At 38.2% G+C, this 24,011-nt stretch overlaps 1 protein-coding gene across 5 annotated transcripts; it reads left to right on the forward strand.

The window, feature by feature from the left end:
• The first annotated feature begins 635 nt into the window (after window positions 1-635).
• Window positions 636-23,318, forward strand: LOC106093080 (uncharacterized). Of its 5 annotated transcripts, none has more exons than XM_013260062.2 (5): window positions 636-748; window positions 943-1,352; window positions 15,115-16,205; window positions 21,718-21,934; window positions 22,009-23,318. In XM_013260062.2, the coding sequence occupies exons 3-5, from the start codon at window positions 15,469-15,471 to the stop codon at window positions 22,819-22,821; spliced, it is 1,767 nt and encodes a 588-aa protein (XP_013115516.1). In that variant the 5' UTR covers window positions 636-748; window positions 943-1,352; window positions 15,115-15,468; the 3' UTR covers window positions 22,822-23,318. The 5 variants fall into 5 exon arrangements, with proteins under 5 accessions (XP_013115516.1, XP_013115518.1, XP_059224158.1 ...); XM_013260064.2 differs by having other exon boundaries at window positions 943-1,163; XM_059368175.1 differs by lacking the exon at window positions 943-1,352 and having other exon boundaries at window positions 14,977-16,205.
• The last annotated feature ends 693 nt before the right edge of the window (window positions 23,319-24,011 follow it).

Raw genomic sequence — 24,011 nt, forward strand, 5'->3', positions numbered from 1 at the left:
TTTCTGCATCAACACAATCCTGTCACTACACTACACTAGAATTAATTGTGCCTAATTGCTGCTTTTAAGTCATTAGCCTAAAAAATGCATTTTACACACATTTATCATTCACAATTTTTATTGAGATTGGCAGTTGTTCACGTGAATAGCCGAATAGAGTACCAAACCTTAATTGTTAACCAGTGGGAAAACACACCTAATATGATTTCATTGCTAGTTGTCCAAGTTGTAGTTAACACAACTATGCAACAGTGGGCACATAAAAGTCTCGGAACACAGTCAAAAATTAATTCCATAAACGATTTTTATTGATCTGGCAACTTGAATGATCACTCTTCAGAGTCTCACTCTCATGACGAGATTAACGAGGTTTGGCTCTCTTTGTATGCGCACAAATACCTATGCACATACATAAATTCTACATGTGCCCATACAGGTTGAGATTGATTGTGGGCGACGACAACAGAGCACCTCGTCGTCGCAAACATTTGGCTTTCCATTCCCCCCAAAGAGCAAGCAGCAGACGAGACGAGCCAGCCGTCACACAGCCAACCGCCAGAGTGGCCGACTGACTGACTGAGTAAGTGACTTGACCGTAAATAAAAATAGTTCTCGATAAACGAATTCATCCATAGGCTCTCAGTTTGCTCGAAAGCTTCGTAGAACAATGTCGTGACTGATTTAAACAATTGAATTCAACTCGCCTAGTTGTTGTCTCGTTCGTTTCTTCGTTTCCACCGATTTAATAGTGAGTTTGAAATACAACAAGAATAAGAAAAGAAACCGAAAGCGGAATGTGTAAAAAGCCGATAAATCCCAATGAAGCAAGCATAAATTATAAACATAACAGAAGAATATAACAAAATTGTTTTCTATAACTTTATGCGATCGGTGTGTTTGTGTGCTGTGCTTCTGTATTTTCGTTTTTCTTTTTTATTTGAGATTGACGTAGCTTTTGTGGAGGCAGGCAAGCCATTGCAGGAGGACTTCTATGACACAGCAACTAGCTGCATACCCTAATGAGGCATCTCGTGGGTTTTGTGGATGGCAATGATGATGACTTGTGACCATGCATCATAGCGCTGCAGTCGAACAAACACATGTGCAGAAAAAGATGCACTTAAACGCACATGCATGCCCATCTACGTCACATACATACATGTGTTCGTTCGTATTTTGATTATTACTTGCATATAAACATTTATAGGGGAAAAAAATTTAACAAAAAAAACCAAAAACAACAACGACGACGACGACGACGACGAAAGCCAATAAGAAATGCCACTGAAAAAGCCCTACTCAGCACTTTAGGTGCATAGGCAGCCGCGGCAACAGCATTCACATTAAAGTTGGTTGGTAATATTTCGAATTTCGTAAAAATCATGACATTTTTCTGTTTATCTTGAATTTCTTGCACCGATACAAAACAAAAAAAAAGCACGCAACAACAACGACGAATAAAGTGTATGACAAAAAAAAATCAAGCCAAAACATACGCTATACGATACTCGTTGTAGTGTTGTTGCTGCTCCATGCCGACGAAATCGTATCGTAGGCACTGCAGACGACAGACGACGAACGAACGAACGACGATGGCAGACGTTTAAAAAACAACATTCTTTCTACGAATACATACAGACAGACACGTACGAGTATGCATGTTTGTGCAAATGAATGCCTACAACCGACTACAAACATACACATGCACATGCACACACCCGTACGCACAGATCCATGAACATTTTAATAAGCGATCGCTCATACGTAGGTATGTACACGATAATGTTGTATGGCATGGTACGGATGAATTGGAATTTAAAAGATTTACTCGCAGATTGTTGTGTAGTAAGCTTGCCGTGGTGGTGATGGTGTTAGTTCTTCTTTCAGACAATAGTCTAGTGTTGTTGTACTCAAGTTGAAATGTTGCCAGACAATCAGAAAAGTATCAATGAATGAGAAGACCGATGACACAAAGTTTGGCAGGAAAACACTAAAAATAAAATCCAGAATTTGACATTCTAAGTTATAGAAGTATAGCCTATTTAGAGCTAAAATGCTAACCTAATACTGACAGTTGTTCACGTGAAAACCCGAATAGAGTTCCAACCCTAAATGGGGTGTGATGGGACCAGTTTCTGTTTTTTTCATTTTGATACAAACTCCCCAGTGAATTCTTTTGATATTTATATGTCTACTTATGATAATTCGAGTTGTCTTTCATCGATATTGGCAACTATACTGCAATTTTATTTAAAACAGTATTTCCATTTTAAACTTCGTATGTCACTTGAAGCTTAATACAAATGCACCACCTGTAGCACGAGGCGGGAGGTCAAAATTGCACATTGGTTTGAATGGTTTCAATACTGATGAGAACATCAGCGGGGGTTATCCCCTTCCTTAACCTCGATGGTGGCTGGGTTCGGTGACATCCCATTTGACTACAAATTGTCTCCTCACTAATTTCAACGGCATTTGGGAGACCTTTAGTCACGTCAAACTTTTCTACAAAAAATTATCATTCCACGGCACTAAGCTCATACTCGCCTCTAGAAATTACAAGGATGTCTGTTATCATTGAGCTTAATCATAAATCGAACAGAATTCTCCACTGTTACGGATTATTTGTGGCCGCGACATAGCTCTCGTACATCGAACATGGTCTCTGTGGCTTACAGAAGCCTTAAAGTTGCAGAGAAGCAATTGGTGTTTGGCCTAGCCATTCTATACATAGAAAGTCATAGAAGCCAGATAACGTTGTTCACATCACCCACTATCCTAAAAAAACTGAACGGGGCAAATCCTCTTTTATCTCATCATAAAAAACAGGTCTATTATATTTTATCTAGGTGTAGTAATATTTAGTTTATGCGTGATTTATACCAACAGTTTTTATTTAAAATCAGTTAACACTTACTCCGATCCATTCCGTTTACAATACATCGAAATATTCATTTCAGGTCACACCTTACCATATTTGGATATAGTTCCGGTGTAGACCTAACTGACGTTTTGGACCTCTTGACATCAATACGGTCAACATTGGATTATACTTTAATAAAGCTGCAACTTACACTGATGACTTTGACGATTTGTCTGAAATTTGGGGAACAGTGTGCTGTATTCGAACCCTAGAAAAATTTGGTTCTGGTCAAACAATTTTTGGATATAGCATATAGACCGATATAGCATGGAACTTCTGGAGGTCACAAATGGTGTATACATTTTAGAGTACAATAGTTTATAATAATAAGAACCCCATTATTTTGGATACCCAAAATTCGATCTGGCCAAACTCAAATGTGTACCCTGTTCTGTCTTGAACTTTCATTTCTACGATGGCACCATCGTCAACTTGTCATACACATTTTGCTTGTCCTTATCCAATTAAACGTATCTGAGCCAGCGAACTTCGTAATCGAATTTGGACTCAAGCAATACTTGACGCGTCGATTTTCTAAATTTATTTCTTCAGTAACACCTACAACGTCTTTTGTCATCTTTGCAATACGAACCGTCAGTCTAAACAAAAGTTGGACAAGCTTAAAATAACTGTGTGCAACATTTTTCGGAGGCAGTGAAAGGGCTTTTAAATTTGGGAACGTATTTGTCAATTAGCAAAATCGACAACATTTTATCCGACACTGTTCTCCCCTGTTTTTTTGGTTTTGTTTACGGACGGCCTGTATGTGGAATAAATTGCTTACCCGTCTGTCATGTCTTCTTGTTCACATTCACATTCGTCTTAGTGTGGCTATGTTTGATGTTTGGCCTTGTCGCGTTAAATGTAAACATTTAGCGAGACAATGCTGCTCAACAAAAGAAATCAACCTCTTTCGCTGAGCCAACAACGTGAAGACGAAGAACCACCAATCTAAAAAACTTGATGCGTACAACTTCTACGATTACTACATCGCAGCATAATTTAATGATGGAGATGACCGACGACGACGACGATGACAACAACAGATGATCACGACAATGGGCGGGATATGAGTTGGGGGTTTAGGGGGCTAAATCCAAAGCAAATACAAGCACATCGTTTACAGCATTTGATGTGTCTTATCTTGCAAATACTGTATCTTCTCCCTTGTTTGTTATTGTAGCGAATCGACATTGTACGACTTTTAGAGTTCTCTTAGAACCGACTAAGAGCAAAATGTAAAAACCGATGTCCATGAAATTTTACTATTAGAAGTGATTGAGTAGAATGAACTGCTCCAACTATCATCCCCTAACAGCCAAAAAGATGTATGTGCCAAAAACAAATCCTTATGGGAGACGTTTTTTTTTTATTAAACAGACTATTCTGATCAGCTACCTTCAGAGTAGTTGCGAAAAACTTGGGATTTATTGTTTTTAAGTGTTCTTTTAAAGCCATTAGCGTAATATCGGCATGTTTTTAGATTATTCATTTGTTTATATGTAGGTTAACAGTTTTTTACATTAAAGGCCGTACAGAATACAACCCTTTTAAAAATGAAAGTGTTGCGCTTTGTTTGTTTTTCACAGATGATAGAGAATGGCCCCCAATTGATATAGGGTACCCCATTTTATGGTATTCGCGAAGGGGACGGACACTCCCACTAACCCCAATCTTCAAAAATACCAGATCTCGGCGGTTAACGCATTTCGCATTAAGCGAAATTGTGTATACCCCATTATGGTAACCCTAAACCACAAAATTGGTATAAAACTTTGGGGTCAAATTACCGTGAGGGAGGCCCAACCATAAAACCCAAACGGACATGTTCACAGATTGGAACTGTATGGGTATCAGTTAAAAGCTATTTAAAGTAGAATACGAACTTAAACTTAACAATTTGACCCCAAGTTTCGGGGGTCCACTCAGCCCCCAAAAATTGTCCAAAAATTACATGTTTACACTCAACCAAATTTGTTATTCAAAACAGTAAAAATATTTGCTAAAACAGCAGTTTTTGTCTGCTGAAAATGGGAAAGCAGACATTACTGCTGTTTCAGCAAACATTTCGTCAGCTACATCAGCAATCAAAACCTGTTGTTTTAAGTACAAAAATCGGCTTAAAAAAAGTTATGCTCTTTTTATGTTTGCCTGTTACTTGTTTTGATTATTTTAGGCATTTTTTAGAAATATTGTTGGAAGGGATGATTTTAATTTCTGGAATATTACTGTAAAGAAGCTTCCTGATCAATCCATTGGTACACATTTCGAAATGGGGCTGAGCTCGCGCGCATTTTTTGCTATTGCTCTACTAATGTGTACATGAATTGATTGACCTTTTATTTCTAAATTTAAAGAAAAATTATTATGGAAAGCAAATATTCAGTGGTAAACAACCACTGAAACACACATTTACATTTGTATTTATTTTTTTCTAACATCCCTCTATAATTAAGGAACAGTCATTTTCAGCAAGCTACAGACTTTTCAGCAGTCAGTCTGCTGCTCTGAAACTGCAGAACTGCTGCTGTAATAGCAGAACTACTGTAATGGCAGCAAAATTAACTACTAACAGTCAGCAGATAGTGTTTGCTACTATATATAAGCAAACATTTCGGTCAGTTCAATTAGCAAACAAAGTCTACTGTTTTAAGTACAAAAATCTGTAGAAAAATAATTTCATTCTAATTTTAGGTACTTTTTTAAAAATTTTGTTAGAATAGATGATTCTAATTTGTGAACTTCTGCTGATATCAGCAAACACTGTTTGCTGATATTAAATTAAACATGTTAAACGAACGAAACAAAATGCTTGCTCTCTTCAGAACGTTCATCGCGCGCTTCTTCCATCGAGCGAAGAAGCTCATTTTTGAGTCAATGGGTACGTAAATAAGCAGAAATGTCGATTTTGGAGTGAAGATCAGCCCGAAGCATTGCAAGCGGGATCTTTTATACAATCCGCCATGGATCGCATTCGTCAAGTTCTTTAAATGACTTTTTTGAATAGAAAAACACTAGTCATAGAAAAAACCACCTCCAAAATTTGAGACAAATCGAAGATTGGTTTATATGGCAGCTATATCAGGTAATATACCGATTTAGACCATACTTAGAACAGTTGCTGGAAGTCATACCAAAATGACACATGGAAAGTTTCAACCATATTGGATAAGAATTTCGCCCTTTAGAAGTCCAAGAAGTCTAATCGGAAGATCGGTTTATATGGCAGGTTATGGACTATACTAAGCACAAATGTTGGAAGTTATACCAGAACACTTCATGCAAAGTTTCAGCCAAATAACAAATAGCTTGACTTGCATGACATGTGGTACATGCCACACATCACGAAGTTACAATGGACTTAGGACAATAAGAGGTGAGTTCGGTAAACATTTTATTTCACGTTCGGGGGCGGTCATTTGGTCGCCTAGATCGTGCTATTTAACGCCTTTAGACTATTTTTTATGGAGCTATTATAAATTATATTACATGGACCTTACTATCGATTCAAATAAAGATTTCATGCAGATTTCTTTAGCTCCATTAGCTCTTAAAAATCACCATTTATAAGGTTAGATTATTATTAGTTATTGCAGTTATTGTTTGAGGGCTTTCCAATTTGATTTTAATTTATGGACACACTCTTACACTAGTAATCGAACTGTCACTTTGTCAATTTGTTCAGTGAACTCAACATTTGTTCAGTGAACTACACGAAAGCACAACGTCTACAAAACATAAAAATTTACCCGAAACTCGGAGTCAATGACCGCTACTTTAAGAACGTTAACTCCAATTTCGACGAAGCTCATTTTTGGTCTGGTGAACGTGCACAATATTCCATTTCATAACTTTTTTACGAATCAACACTTCATCCACAACAAAATAACTGTTTGATGCGGTTTGCATGCCGGCGGCGTCATTGGGCCATACTTCTTCATTGACATGGCAATCGTCATGCTACCGTGAATAGACAATGCCGCACCATTCTCATCGATTACTTTTGGTCGAGTCATCAAAAATTGGGTCCAACGTATGCCAAGATGCAAACGTGCTCGCGGTAGCTATGCGAACGAAGTGGGGTTCCATTCATAAATGTTTTCATTGCACTTCAAGGCGATAATAAAGTTTTTGAAATATCTCAAATGGTTTGCGTTTTATTTAGAAGAAAGTAGTCAAGTCCTTTTTGGAAAACCCGATATTTGAAGTAATTGTGTCTGGCGAAAATAATGTAGCGCACTCCTCTGGCATAGAGTTTGTCAACCAAAATTAAAATGTCACTAACATGATAATTGTTTTTGTTTCTTCGATTTTGAATTAAAACTGAAAATCTCAAAACATTTTGACATTTACACCTTTTAGTCGGGCGATATAAAAATTTGGATAAGGGAGGCCACCGCAGCGCAGAGGTTACCATGTCCGCCTATGACGCTAAACGCCTGGGTTCGAATCCTGGCGAGACCATCAGAAAAAATTTTCAAAGGTGGTTTTCCCCTCCTAATGCTGGCAACATTTGAGAGGTACTATGCCATGTAAAACTTCTTTCCAAAGAGGTATCGCACTGCGGCACGCCGTTAGGACTCGGCTAGAAAAAGGAGGCCCCTTATCATTGAGCTTGAAACTTAAATCGGACTGCACTCGTTGATTTGTGAGAAGTTTACCCCTGTTCCTTAGTGGAATGTTCATGTGCAAAATTTGCAATATAATAATTTGCACTGATACAATCCACTACAAAAATTTTCTACTAGTTTTTGGTCTTAAAGCCTCGCTCTTATGCAGTTTGATTGCACATTAGAAAGAATAAATAGGCAAATGAAAACATAACTGACGTTAATGCTGACTGACCACTTCATTGGGATGTTAGATACCACTACTTCTACCCCACCCCCACACACACACACCCCGTTCCACAGCAAAATCAGCATTGTAAAAAAACCGATCAATCGGTTGCTGTAACACTGATTGCGTGTCATCAGGTCTTTGCCATGATTTACAAAGTCTTACACTACACTGATGAAGAAGATTGATTCCGCACTCGTTGTTGTCTGAATCTCGTTTGAAATTCAGACATACCCTCCTCATGAAAGTTGTGAGACACGCTTATGTATGTGTGTGTGTGTTTATTAATATGAATACAGAGTAAAAAAGAACACAGTCGACGCACAATCCAAAGATGTGATATGCGATCGTCGAGTAGTAGATGCTGGCTACTTTCAGACTTTCGAGTCCGACTGGGTACTGTGGCGTCAAATACTCGAAAACAAACACCAAAAAAATGGAACAATTTAGCCGAGTAGTGTATGTAGAATGTCGAGTCTCATCGATCCGGTCTCTGTCTCAAGTCATTTTATTTCATCAATCTTAAAATAGCCGGCCAGCCATATACATTTGGCTGCCAGACATTTCACCAGACCGGGGTAAAAAGTTTGTAGTATTTCTACGCAAATTTAAAAAAAAAAAAACACAAAGTATGGAAGAATCTCATGGTACAGTGACTTCCAATAAAAAAATATATATGTACATTAGGCCGGGTCCATTTTTTTAAATCGTGTGGCAAAAACGTAAACGACATACAATTCTAAGAAGTTTCTCCGAGGAAACCATTTATCTACAATAAAATCGTAAACCGAGCCTCTTGACTTCAACATTTTTTCCTGTTCTTTCGTTATTCGATATTCTTGTGATCAAGGTAAAGGTCGCAATTGTTGTTCGATTATTGTAAAATTTTGCACAAGTCACTTTTTTGGTCCAAGGACGAACACAATTGATTTTGTACAACATCGGTTCAGATTTAGATATAGCTCCAATATGTATCTTTCATTCGATATGGCTTTGGTAGCTATAGTTTTTGATCCGATCTTTACAAAATTTTGCACAAGATGTTCTATTCAATCTCCCAATATGTGTGCATAAATTTATTAAAAGCGGTTCAGTTTTAAATATAGCTCCCATATATACCTTTCATCCGATAGGACCTTTTGAGACTGTAGTAGCCACAATTTTGGCCGGATCTTTACAAAAATTTGTATTTAATGTTCTAATATGTGGGCATAATTTTATCAAAGACTTTATCATAGATTTTATCACACAAATGCGACCCGTACCTTGATTACAATTGTTGTGTCGTCGAATATCGAAATAACAGGAACAACATTTTTTAAGTCTAGCAGTGCGGATTAGTATTTTATTTAAGACACATGGTTTCTTCGGAAAAACTGCTTGGACTTGTGTATAGTTTACATTTTTGCCATACGATTTTTAATTTTTTTTAATGCATACAAATCAACCTGGCCTAATGTACATATTGTATCCCAATTCCACGAGGTCTGACCAAGCAGTATCCCAAATTGTTTTCTTGCATTACGATGGTACTCATATCCCTTACATAAGCAGATCATTCTATTCAGAATAGTTAGGAAAAACTTTAATAAATTATCATAATTTTTTAAACATAAATACATCACGTTTTGTTGTTTTCAAGTGCACCTTTTAAGCCATTAGCGTAAAAAAGGATTTCTCTTCAAATCGGTTCATAACCTGATATACTGCCATATAAACGGATATCCCTTGAGCCTCTAGAGGGCGCAATTCTTATCCAATTTGAAACTTTGCACATTTCGTTTTGGCATGATTTCCAACAACTGTGCCAAGTCTTGGTCTAAATCAGTCCGTAACCTGATATAGCTGCCATATAAACCGATCGCCCAATATGACTTTCAGAGCCTCTGGAGGGAACAATTATTGCTACATTTGCCTGAAATTTTTGGAGGTGGTATTTTTCTATGACTTCTTACAGCCATGACAAGTACAGTCCACATCGGTCAATAACATTATATAGCTCATATGTATTTGAAAAAGTCATTCAAAGAAGATTCGGCCAGGCTGAACTTAGCATGCTTTTATTTGTTCTGGGATAAGGGCAAACGCTATTGATTTTGTTAAAAATCGATTTAAATTTTAACCGATCTTCATTTCAATTCAATTCTGTTACTTAAAACGAAAATCGTTTAGTTAAATTTGTCGACAAAAAAATCATTTGCACAGTGTTTTTATTCTTTAAAGCCTAGATAACAGAAATCGTAACCTATTTTTTCTCTTTGGCAACTCTACAAAAAAAATTAAAAACACAAAGAGGAATAGGCAAAAATAATAAATAATTCTTCCCAAAAAACTGAAATTTTTCTTATTTTAACTTAACATCACAAATCAAAAAAATATATACACAATTATTAAGGAAAAGTGTTATTAACACCAATTTATTCGTATAAAACATTTGCGGACATTTTTTTCATTTTACGCTACCGCGCTTATTAATTGATTGTGCAGACGTATCCGAAATATTTTAAGAAAAAACAAGAGAAAAATACTCTAAAATCACTGAAATTAATGATTTTTATTTCTCGTCGCTAAAGTAAACACCAAATAATTGTCTGTCGTTTAGTTGACGATTTTCTATTCGTTAGCAAAAACAGCTGATTTTAATGATGTCGATTACCGTTAAAAGTGGTCACTGAATACCAAATTCCATGAATAAGGTTAAGCCAAGCGATCAGCAGACACACGATTTTTTTAATTTTTGGCAGTACTTGGCAATGAGGATGTCCACTTGCACTCATTTTACATTCATTCTTTGTTCACGTTTTCTCGTATTTGATGACATCCTTAATAAGTGGGGCCTATCCACTTTATGTTTTTCGCAAGTGACCTAACCTTCTATAAGTGAACCCTGACCAAATTTGTTAACTTTTCTGTTATTGCTTTTTAACTAAACGATTTGCGTTAAAACCTTTTACAGAATTCCATTACAGGTATTGTTTTGTTAGCGATTTAAATATATTATGTAAATTAGCTCAATCAATTATTGTACGGTAGGTGTAAGGTATCATATAGTCGTAGGTGTAGGGCATCATATAGAGTAACAGAATACCAACCCTTAGGCAGGTCAAGGCCGGCCATTTTGAGAGTTTAGTTTATTTTGGATACTTTATTTGACATCTTAGGTAACGGCGTGCATGATCATGGTTCTAAGTAAAACCATCAACAAATCTAAAATAAGGACATTCATCCTTTTGCTTTGTAAATCTTTCGCATTCCATGCTTCTTTATCACAGTCCATTTTTGTGTATGTACCCCTCAGTCTATTTGTCCCCTGCTATCCCAATTTCTCTGGCGAATGCAAGCATGCAAAACATATGCCCATCACTCACTCGCCAAATTGGCAGGAGAAAACCTGCGTGAGAAAGGTAATCAATCTCATCGCATTTATTGGGCCAACATCGAACCTTGATGAGAACTGCAAATAATCACACTGATGGCTCTGAGAGATCAAATCGTTGATGTGTGGGTGTGTTGCTTGGTGCGTGCTGGCTTGCGTTAACGAGTGCCTGTGTGTGTGTATGTTGTAAGACTTCAATGAACAGGAGTGGAAGAAACGAGAACTTCGAAAGCAAATCAATCGTAACGAAATTGTTTTAGACGCGCTATTCTGTTGTGCTGTAGTAGTGTCTAGAAGTGGAATGTTTGTGGTTGGGGTATGGTGTCTGCGTTACGGACAATCGGACGCACATACATACATGAAGAAAACCTGTATAACAAGAACTGGTACCTGTTTCTGTGGTATGCACGAAAGGTTTATGTAATGCGTGCAGATGATGGTGCCCGTCCAGCAACGAAATACTCTGGCTAAGTGAACCGACTGGCGCGGCAGACTTAAAGAGAAAAACAAAACAAAACAATCCCAACCAATAATGGTGGGATGAAGTGTATGAAATTGTTACTGAACGTGGACAATGTCAATTGGTCAGCTACGATCTTACTTGGGAATGTAAACAAAAGTAAACATATATTTCAGGCCAGACATCGACCAGAAATTTTTTACGTAGAACAAAACCGAAGTGAGCATTGCAATGAGGAGCATTGCTCCAAGGACCCTACAACATAAGGATATAGAAAAAAAATCTCAATTTTGATTCGATATTACCGGATTTGACCGATCGCGACATCTCTTACCTAGAAATTTTCCACTAAACTTTGAATGTAATTCCCAACGTTAAATGTCTTCCCCATGGCACCATTGTACGTTTTTTGTACTTTTGTAGGTACCGATTTTGTTTATTTGTTAAATATCCTTTGCTTCATGCCATTTACAACTTTTAAAGGAATAAACCCCAATTTCTAGTTAAACACCTAACTGTTGAAGCTATTAGTTCGGCAGCCAAAAATAAAGCTTCAATAACTGGGTAAACACATACCAACATGCTTTGAGATTACATTGTTTTTAAATAAAGAACGTTGACCTCTATCTCAAATAAGATATAGTTCTATACTGACCATTGGAGTGTCTCAAACACACACAAAATAGTTTTTTGAAGCGCATACTCTAATATTTTTTTCTTTCCTTTTGGTTCGATAAGCAAAATACCAAATATTAGGGCGATCGGTTAACGATAACCCGTGCCGCCACGACTTACAAAGTTGGATGTGCTGCACTCTAAGGACCTCTCTAAGGTCCTAGCATGAAATTGGTAAACTTAGTACACATTTATACAAAATTTACTATAAAAACACAAACTGTAACTTGGACCACTACTGTGGCTGCGATAAAATGTATAGTTTGACTTTGAAATGCCTGCTTATTCTGCTGGGTTATGTCCGTCTGTCTGCATATCCTTTCTCTGCTGATAGTCCTACGCCGTTTTTTCTTAAATTAAGGTAGATAAAGCAGTTGTTAGCGAATCAAAACGAAATTTTTCAGATTTTAGTCCTAAAACAAACGCTGTGAATTCGCTTAAAAACCGGTTCAGATTTTAAAATAGCTCCCATATCTATAGATTTTATATTAAATTTTATATATTGTAATTGTGTACTTAGTTCACCAATTTCATGCTAGGACCAAACATACTCAACTGGAGAGCAGTACATTCAACTTTGGACGTGGTGGTGGTACGGGTTGTCGTGAATAAACTTCAGCATATTAGAATGTTAGTGCGATGTAATAGCTGGATAAGGAGCCTAATCAATTCAGAAACGCCATTGAATTTTGTGATTAAAGGGTCCACAAGTGTGCGTTCTTTAACGTTTTTTGTTCAACATAAAAAACACTAATTAAAAAAAACATGGACGAGACATGACAGACAAAATTTTTTTCTAACCTAATGTTGTAACAACTCTAGTTTAAACTTCTAATTTAGGATATATCCATTTGTAGATACAGCTCCTTGCAGGAAAACCTGCAATTCTTTTTGATAAAAAACGATTTCGTTAGCAGAAGCGAACATAAGACCAACCTTTAATTAAAAATATTTGTATTTTGTACCGCTTAGAAAATTTTATCTTTTCACACAAACTCAACCAGTCAAGAACAACAATGAGCATAATAGCGATCATTTTGTTGGCTGGGTTGTTAGGTTTGATCAACGTGTCTCTGTCTTCCCAGCATCCAAGCGAAAGGGACTGTTGGCCTATGTTTGCAGCTTAGTGCTGTTTATTTCACAAAAAACCGAAAAAGTACCACCTAGTGCCGAAGTGAAAAAAACACGCTTTTGACATTTCTTATTACCCCTTTGTTTGAATGATATAAGAAAATGAGAAACTTCTCTCATATCAATGAGGGCATTAAAGTTTTAGACCAATGATTGGTCACCACTTTTTGCCGAACGGCATGCTGCTTAACGACACCTCTTCGTAGAAAATGGCTGAATACATCACAAATGAGAGGAATACCACCACTGAACATTTTTCGGAGTTTGTAGCTGGGATGACCCGTCAACCAAATCAACATCTGGACGTTTATTTGGAGTCAAATCTTACACTCGCTATGATCTTCCAAGAACAATTCCAATGCTAAGCCACGATTTTTTCTTTAAAACTGTACCCCACTTTGCAAAATTGGCGAAAAAATCGAAGTTGGTGCTGTCTGACTCTTTTTTCACAGCCTTTTACAATTGCTGATACTCTTTTTGTTGGTAAGTTGGCATCACTGCTTACGATGCTGTAATGTGAGCACATTAAATGCATAAATAACAAGAATTTAATCAACAAGTATTTGCGTTGAAAAGGTGTAACAAGTTTCATCTCTTTAAAGCGGAGTATTCTGCTCAGCCTTGGGAATTGTCGCGAAAAACTTTAACAAAATATCATAATTTTGTTAAACATAATTTAATGAAATTTTTTCCACTAACTCAATCTTACATTCATATTACACTAGGATTAATTGTTTTAGAGTGCTCCTTTTACGCCATTAGCTATAAAAAGACATTTATTCATTTCACATAATTTTAGCTTATACTTTTTTTATATGGAGTTTGACAGTTGTTCACGTGAAAAGCCGAATATAGTACCAACCCTGAGGGAAGCAACTGATTTTAATAAGCGGTACTAAGCGATTATAGCACCTGTCTATCTGTCAGTTAGTTTTAAATTACCCAAAACAAGGGGCTTTCGTTTCGTAAAACAAAATCAGTTCGTTGCGTTGAAGTAACTTTGGGTGTCTGTCATCTGGCATATAAAGAATGCTGATGTTTTGGTGGACTGCTAAAAGGCCTGTTTCGCAGAGGCCTTCTCATTCTTCTAGCTGTACTACCGAATCCAAAGTATGCGTGTGTTTGCTTGTATCTATGTGTGCTGCTCGCCCTACCACTAACACCAGTGATTGCTTAGGGTAGTGCGGCGGCGGCGGCGGTAGTTGGATGTGTTGTTGTATGAACGAGCTCGAGTAGAACGAACGTACAAAGCAATGAAAGAGAATTTTTTAGAGTTTGTTGTTGGGTTACGTTGTATTCGGACATGCGAGAAGGCCAAACGATTAGTTTGCTGTCTTGTCTGCCGCCTGTTGTCTACTTAGTCTCGTTAGTATGAGTTCAATAATCAGAGTGAGAACAAGTCGTCGTCGTCAAAGAGTAGGCAATAAGCGCGGTACCAAAGAGCGAGCGACGGGTTAGATGATGAAGATCGCCGATCTAAGAAACAACAATAGACGGCCGGTGCACTCTGACGTGCGAGAATAAATTTAAAATAATTGATCACAACTATTTTTGGATTGAACGCGAATCAAGTGAATAAAAAAAAGAAAAAAATCGCCACAAAGCCAACAAAAAAAAACAAAAGTGTAAAGAGTGCCAAACATAGAAATGGCTAAATTTAGCAAAAATTTAAACCAAAACAAATAAAAATCACCATTCATGATTTCACAGAATATAAACAATTAAATCGAATAGAAAATAAAGTGCCAACAAGTATAGAAAAGAACATAAAAGAAAAACAAACTCACATTTGGAAAAAAAGCAAAATCAGAACAGCATACAACAAATTAGTTAACCCCCACCTACACCCACCTACCTTATGATCTCTTCTGAAAAACGTTCTCTTTGCGGTTTTTTTTCAATACGCTCTGTGCAAACACGAAGGATTATTATCTCGGTTCGTTCTCAGTTGTGTAATTCGAACAAATCTGTACTACGGCCAAATAAAGTCATATTCCCATTGACACCTTCCACAACTGAACACTGCCCCAAGCAATAGCAGAGAAGGTTCATGGTGACTGTAGTATGTCACCAGTAAGCATTCCAACACATCAGCAAAAAAACTTACACTCGGAGCAACAAGCAATACTAACGACCGCATCACCTCACCATCAACTACCACAAACTCACGCAATGGAGTTAACGACGGCCAGTATTCCCACGGGATATCCGCTCAACTATCAGCAGTTATATGCCAATAACGCAGCCCTCTATAGGACACCGGTAATGTTTTCTGGAGCCATACATGCGGCGCATGCCTCGTATATGGCTGGGTTGCCCCTGCATGCGGCTCTCTCGCCCAACGACAGCTATTTGAAGGCAATACAAGCGGCTGCTTGTGGTATATACAGTCCAACGGCTCTGGCTCCTCCCATGAATCCCGCCAACCTCATGTCCTGCAAACAAACCAGCATTCATAATTCTACGGGTCCGATGATGGCGCTGGCGCCCTCAGCCCCTAAGTCACCGCAGTACGCACCAAATGATATGATCACCAACAACAAGTCTTGTGATCTTGAACAAACCACAAAGGACTATCTTTCGCCAACGTCGCATAGTGCGACGACCCCTGGCTCGAGACTAAGCAATGGGACACCTGGCAGTGGTACCTATCTAAACGACAAGGTGACTGACTCCAGCAACGATGCAGCCAACGACTCGCACTTCAAGGTGCCCAATGGCAAGGAAGGATCACTCAAACATCGCATTCTGAGGCCTCCAAGCAGTGAGAGTCTAGAAACCGGCAAAACTCCCGTCATGAGGTATGTATACAACCTAAGCACTTTAAGCTGGGTACTGGGGTCTACAATTTTAATTTCTCTGTGATTATGTGAATGTATGTTTAATACCACCAAACTTCTCACATATCAATGAGTGCTGTCCGTGCCGCAGAGCAACACCCCTTTGGGGAGAAGATTTTACATGGTTGCCACACTATTTTTTTTTATACCCACTACCGAAGGATGGGGGTATTTATCATTTTGTCATTCCGGTTGCAACACATCGAAATATCCATTTCCGACCCTATAAAGTATATATATTGTTGATCAGCGTAAAATTCTAAGACGATCTAGACATGTCCCTCCGTCTGTCTGTTGAAATCACGCTACAATCTTTAAAAATAGGCATATTGCGCTGAAACTTTGCACAGATGGGCTATATCGGACTATATCTTCATATAACCCCCATATAAACCGATCCGCCGATTTAAGGTCTTAGGCCCATAAAAGCCACATTTATCATCCGATTTTGCTGAAATTTTGGGACAGTGAATTGTGTTAGGCCCTTCGACATCCTTCTTCAATTTGGCCCAGATCGGTTTAGATTTAGATATAGGTGCCATATAGACCGATCCACCAATTAAGGATCTTAAGCCCATAAAAGCCACTTTCTTATCCGATTTTGCTGAACTTTGGGACAGTGAGTTGTGTTAGGCCCTTCGATATCCATCTTCAATTTGGCCCAGGTCGGTCCAGATTTGTATATAGCTGCCATATTGACCGATCTCTCCATTTAAGGTTTTGGGCGCATAAAAGGCGCATTTATTGTCCGATTTCGCCGAAATTTGGGACAGTAAGTTAAGTTGAGCCCCTCGACATAGTTCTGCAACATGGTACAGATCGGTCCACATTTGAGTATAACTGCCATATAAACCGATCTCTCGATTCAAGGTTTTGGGCCAATAAAAGGCGCATTTATTGTCCGATGTCGCCGAAATTCGGGATAGTGAGTTGTGTTAGGCTTTTCGAAATTTTTCTGAAACTTGGTTCAGATTTGGATATAGCTGCTATATAGACCGATATATCGATTTTAAGTCTTGGCCCATAAAAGGCGCATTTATAATCCGATTTCACTGAAATTTGACTCAGTGACTTATGTTAGGATTTTCGACATCCATGGTGTATATGGTTCAGATCGGTTTATTTTTAGATATAGCAATTAAAAAGACCTCTATTTTGTTATACACAATTGAACAACGACTTGTACTTATTATTATTTAGTCCAAATCGGAACATAATTCGATATAGCTGCTTTGGGGCATAAGGTATAAAATTTCCATCGAATTTTAACGAAAGGTGGTTTACATATATACCCGAGGTGGTGGGTATCCAAAGTTTACTTAACGCCTTTTTACTTGTTTATCCTGTAATGGAATCTCAATAATTTTTTTTTTATAGACAATTTTTTGAAATGTTTTTATTTTTTTAAGTTTTTTTAAAAAATTAAATTTTTTTAGATATAATCATTTAAATTTTGTTTTAGAGAAAAGCTTTCTTTAAATTTTGTGTAGATTTCTATTGACGCTATTTTAGTCTTGTAGTGGCTTTCTTCCCATCGAGAGTTTCGACTTGGGAAAGACCAGACAGCTATTACCATGTCTTGCATTATTAAAATAATGAATGAAAATATTCATCTGCTTAGGTTAGCATGCAGATCTACAGTTTTTGGTAGCTCTCAACCAAAATTGGTAAGTTTTTATTCACTTGGTAGGTTGGTCGACTGACTTCAATTTTTGGTAGGTTTTTCGAATATCAAAATACCACATTGATTACTGAAAAAATCACCGGGTATAACTCTAAATTGTCGTTTCTCAGTATTCGTTAGAGAACAGAATTTCCAAATTTCAGAAAAAAAAAATTGGTTCTGATATTGACTTTAACTGGTGCTTTCAATGGGAAAACAAGGTTATAACAGCTGCATAAAATATGTTCAGATCTGGTCCATACTCAGATGTTGAGGGATCCATGCATAAAATAATTTTGGTCCTAATTTAACGATTCGGGCCAAAGATTAGCAAACTTTATTTAATGATAATCAAAGCACATTTCTGGACTCGAATCTTTGAATCGGGAGTTCGCTTTATTCAAACTCGACACGGTTGTTCTTGAAAATCGGGGCAAAACACGGCTTTTATGAACACAAGATATCTTATCGGGAAATCGGTATAAAGGGCGCTACATCAACATACATGGCAAAACGACTTAATATCCATATAATGGAAGGTGTCCCGAAAACCCCACAAATGGGCATATTAACCGGCCATGGCTATATGGGCCTCAAATGAAAGCAGTTTATCAGTAGATTAGGAAACTTATTTCCCGAACATATCAATATGGGGCTCAAATAAAAGGTTTTCGGGAGTAAAGAACGAATTTGATACCTACTTTTAGGGCAAAGTGGCGGAGTGCCAGCCCTAGCATCAGCCCCAAAATGCCCTCCAAATCATACATACATATTTATCGGCCAATGAGCTAAAATGATAGGTATTTAGGAGTAGAGAAAGAATTTGACATCCATATTTGGGCAAAATGTCTGAGGTACCATCCCACGCCCAAAAAGCACTTTCTGTCAAATGTCACGACAATATGGGGCTCAAATGAAACAGCACTTATTTACCTACTACACTCATAGAAAAAGTAAGTTGAAAATAGCAAACACTGTCTGCTGAATATTAGTAGCTAATTTTGTTGCTATTGTAGCAGTAGTTCTGCTATTACAGAGCAGCAGGCTCACTGCTGAAAAGTTTGTTGTTTGCTGCTACTTAATTATGAAGGGGATGTTAGACGAAAAAATAAAATACAAATGTAAATGTGTTTCTCAGTGGATGTTTATAATCACCACGGAATGTGTGTATAATTCCCATAATCATTTTTCTTTAAATTTGGAAACAAAAAGCCATGCCAGTCATGCACACATTGGTAGAGCAATGACAAAGCAAGCGAGCGAGCTCAGCCACATTTCGAAATGTATACCAATGGATGGATGGATGTAGGTTCTTTACAGTAATATTCCACAAAATTAAATCATCTCCAACCAACAAAATTGCTGAAAGAAAATGCATAAATTAATCAAAACTAGTAACAGGCAAGCATAAAAAGTAGCATAACAATTTTTGTTCAGCAGATTTTGTTTGCTGATTTAGCAGACCGAAATGTTTGCTAATACAGCAGACCTATGTTTACCGAAACAGCAGTAATTTTAAAAAGACTTCTTTGCTGGAGCTTCTTCGTCCAATCTGACAACATGACCTAGCCAACGCAGCCGTTGTATTTTGATGCGTGTAACTATGTTATCGTCGTCATACAGCTTGTGGTTCATACGTCGCCTATATTTTCCATTAACGCAAACTGGTCCATATATTTTACAAAGAATCTTTCTCTCAAATACTCCAAGCACTGCCTCATTTGCTTTCACAAGTACCCATACCTCAGAACCAAATAACAACACGGGTAGTATCAGTGTCTTGCATAGTGTAATTATCGTCTGTCGAGAGGTGGCCTTGTTTCTAAACTGCCTACTTAGTCCAAAGTAGCATCTGTTTGCCAGTTTTATATTTCGCTTTATCTCAAAACTAGTGTCATTCGTTTCGGTTACGGAGGTGCCGATCTAGATAAACTTGCTGACTATCCCAAAGTTGTGGTTCCTAACTTTCTCCATTTTCTTTATCTGCTCGGTTGTACAAAGCGTTTTGGAAGTTGAAACCATCCATTTCGTCTTATCTCCATTTACTGTCAGACCCATTTTCACTGACCCTCTTTCGAATCTTTCAAAAGCTGCAGTTACTACTTACGGTGACCGACCTATGATGGGATAGGCGAGTAGCATGTGTTCTCTTGTTATTAGTGTCCATATCTATTCACATCTGCATCTCGTATAATCTTCTCCAGCAGGATATTAAAGAGATCACACGATAGGCTGTCTCCTTGTCTGAAACCTCGTTTGGTATTAAATGGTTCCGAGAGATTTTTTCCCAATCTTACTGAGGAACTCGTAACAACAAGTGTCATCCTGCAGAGTCTTTCAATGTCCTGCTTCCGCGCAGTGTCAGATTGCACTTTCCTCGCCATGTTCAAGGCTTGGGGTAGACATGCGGTACACAAGTACGGATTTCCGGGCATTTATCATGGAGTGTGCAAAGGTTTGCAACAGCGCCATTATATTATCGGAACAAGAAGTGCTTTCATCAAACAGTTTTTCAATGTCCAGCTTTCGTGCAGTGTCAGATCGTACTTTCCTCGCCATGTTCAAACGGGTGCGAACCTTTGCTGCAACAAGGTAATCCGTTTTTGCTATTCCTTTGTTTCTCATAGTGATTCTCATAGTTTCCCGGGCGGGTTACTGGCCCACCGCCCGAACCTCATGGGTTTTGTGGGATCGCACATGTATTCCTCGTTGTTGCAACCCGGTTGCTCCAAGATCCAAAGCTCGCCTCCAGCCGCCACTAACCTGGAAACAGATGCTGATGTTGGCCAATGGTTATTTGAAGACGCCAATAACTCGCCTTGTCATCTCGAGTATCATTGGCACTCAATATTTAATGAAGACCCAGTGCCACCTGACTCCTCACTGATACTCTCCTTTCGAAAATCGCCATCTGCCCGCGGCCGCATTCGGTACTCCGCATAAAAACGGAGCTTTCCACCATCCGCAACCTGTGAACGCTTTAAACTAAGCATCCCGTGATGCTCGAAATATGCGTCTGAGACCCCATAAAGTATTGTATATATATTCTTGATCGTCATGTCATTTTAAGTCGATCTAGCCATGTCCGTCCGTCTGTCTGTCGAAATCACGCTAGCTTTCGAAGGAGTTCAGCTAGGCGCTTGAAATTTTGCACAAATACTTTTTATCAGTGTAGGTCGGTTGAGATTGTAAATGGGCCAAATCGGTTCATGTTTTGATATAGATGCCATATAAACCGATCTTGGGTCTTGACTTTTTGAGCCTCTAGCGGGCGCAATTCTCGTCCGATTTGACTGAAATTTTGCACGTAGTGTTTTAGTATCACTTCCAACAACTATGTTAAGTGTGATTGAAATCGGTTCATAATCTGGTATAGCTGTCATATAAACCCATCTTCGATATTGATTTCTTTAGCCAATAGAGCGCGCAATTCTCATCCGATTTGGCAGAAATTTTGTTCAACGGCTTCTCTCATGATTGAATACGTGTCTAATATGGTCTGAAACGATCAATAGCTTGATACAGCTCCCATATAAACCAATCTCCCGATTTTGCTTCCTGAGCCCCTGCAAGGCGCAATTATTATCCGAATGAACTGAAATATTACACAATGACTTCTACAATGTTCAGCATTCATTTATGGTCCGAATCGGACTATAACAATATTCTTTGTTTGCCTAAAAAGAGATTCCGCGCAAAGAACTCGACAACAATAAGATTCGGTCCGGCCGAACGTAGCACGCTCTTACTTGTTTTTTCTTTTGCTGCTCTTGTAATTTATTTACATTTATGCTTTTTGTTTATTTACAGAGCTTACACAACTACCTCGAATTTCAAAAAGGGCACCTACATTGAACTGGCCAGTGGTGCACTTCGCCGAGTGGAGGATATGCGTACGGAAGATTTTATTCAATGTGCGGAGCGTAGTCCCCAACATCAACTAGCAGAGTCTACAGTTGTAAAGATCAACACATCACATGCATCGGCAGCCGTGATTACCTTTAGTTACGATCGAAACAGATCAAAGGTGGGTAGCATTCTTCCATAGTTGTGTGTGTACCTTCTAAACGGAGAGATTAATTGTTGACTTTTTATCGCTAGGTTGACATGGAGGTCTCATTGGATCACCCTTTCTTTGTATATGGCCAAGGCTGGGCTTCATGCAATCCGGAAATGTCCATGCAGGTATTTGGTCTGAAGTGTCAGCGCCTGCAGGTGGGCGACATTTGCATATCGTTAACAAAGCGTGCAGCCAATACGACGGAGACTTCTAACTCGCAGCGAAGACATTCCTTGTCTTCGATTTCAAGTCCAAGTGCCAATATGAACACCCCGCCCACGCAACCGAACCCTTTGAACCCTGGCGCAGATATGTCTTATCCACATGCGTTTTCGATGCCTGTTCCAACAAATCTGCCGCATCCACTGCCCTCGTATGCCGAAATGGCCAAGCTAATGTCATCGTATGCATATGCCAAAGGACTGACGCAGTTACCACACGAACAACTGAAAGAGGCTGTTATGGATGCCGCCATGATTCAGCCTAAAATGATTAATGCTGCCTTTTACCAAAGTCAGATCTACCAATTTGCCCAACAGCAACATCACCACCACCAGCAGCAGCAACAAGAACTCTTGAGACGCCATGAACTGAAATACAATCAAGAGCGAACGCCTCCGTTGACAACGAGTCACGGCGTAATGGCTCCAAATAGTATCGAAAACGAAGCGATGCAAATATCTCAGACCTCTCAAACACATCCCTTGGACGCGTCCATTTCGCGCAAGCGGCGTTGGTCAGCCCCCGAAAATATGTTCGATGACGATGAATCCGACACTCAACCACCTCGCAATCACCACATGTCAACGTCATCGCCCAATGCGTTATCGCCTCCAGCCACTGCCCGGCTATAAAAACTGTTCAGATCGTTTTTGCTTCTCATTCACGAGCAAATCAAATAACTTCCATTATTGATCTCAAATATCTGCAAAACGTCTTCAACTACGCCCTATCACCGAGTCCATCCAGACCAGTGGACCAACGAACCCGGTATGATCAGCGCTGGCACTCCATTAATGAGACGGTCAACAACGACTTCAAAACAGCCATATTTAATACACAAACAACGATATTCCTAAGTTTAGTTAGTCTAAATTAACCACTGCAACGACATCTATATTTAGTCAATCGCCAATGCAATGGAGAATTGGAAACTCTACACTCACCACTCTCCTAGTAGGAAATATACTCGTGCATACATACATACATATGTAGAAACGAATTAACTCCCATCAGTAGTCAACTATTTTCAAATCAGGGTGCATATGTTAAACACTATGTAAATATGTATAAATTATCCACTTGTACATACCAATAATATATTGTTCACAAATAAACCGTAGATGTTAAACATTTTTTATAAAAATAAAAAAAATCTATACATTTCAAGAATTTGGTTCATTGGTCGCAGTCATGCTAAGTACTAAGATCGACTTAGAAAGTAATGATCTTGTTTCAAGGAACTTTCAATAGATATGCCAAGAAGAAAACGTATAATATTTAACGGAATTTCCACCCCCAATAAGTATTAGGTACGTTCGTGTACTTTTCTAGTAAAAAAATATATCTTCAAATATGATATGGTTAAGCTTCTATCACACGATATGTATTGTCTCATGTGTTTTCAAAGATAGCAACTCTGCAAATAGTATACATCGTGTGATACAAACGAAAAATTAAACATGAAAAATGGATTTTGAAATAAAAATGCAAATCTTTCGACTAAAGCGAGCTCTTATTTCATCAAACATACATGTAGACAAATACATGCCGATTAAAGCGCGCTGTATTCGTATATGACGTACATAAGTGACAGCACATACACTGAAACAATTTTAAAGAATCCAGCTAAAGATTAGCAAACTTTTAAATGATTTAAAAATGATCAATTTTCAAAATTTTTAAGGAAACATTCCCTTTGGTGAAAAGTATTTTCGTTCATATTAAGAATTTTTTGTTATATTTTATTAATAAATTCTTAGCTATGCGTCTTGTTATTAAAGACAAAAATCGAAAATGAATGAAGAAGGAAAGTTAGGAAATG

The sequence above is a fragment of the Stomoxys calcitrans genome, chromosome 4 (genome assembly GCF_963082655.1).
Source record: "Stomoxys calcitrans chromosome 4, idStoCalc2.1, whole genome shotgun sequence".
NCBI classification, from domain to species: domain Eukaryota; kingdom Metazoa; phylum Arthropoda; class Insecta; order Diptera; family Muscidae; genus Stomoxys; species Stomoxys calcitrans.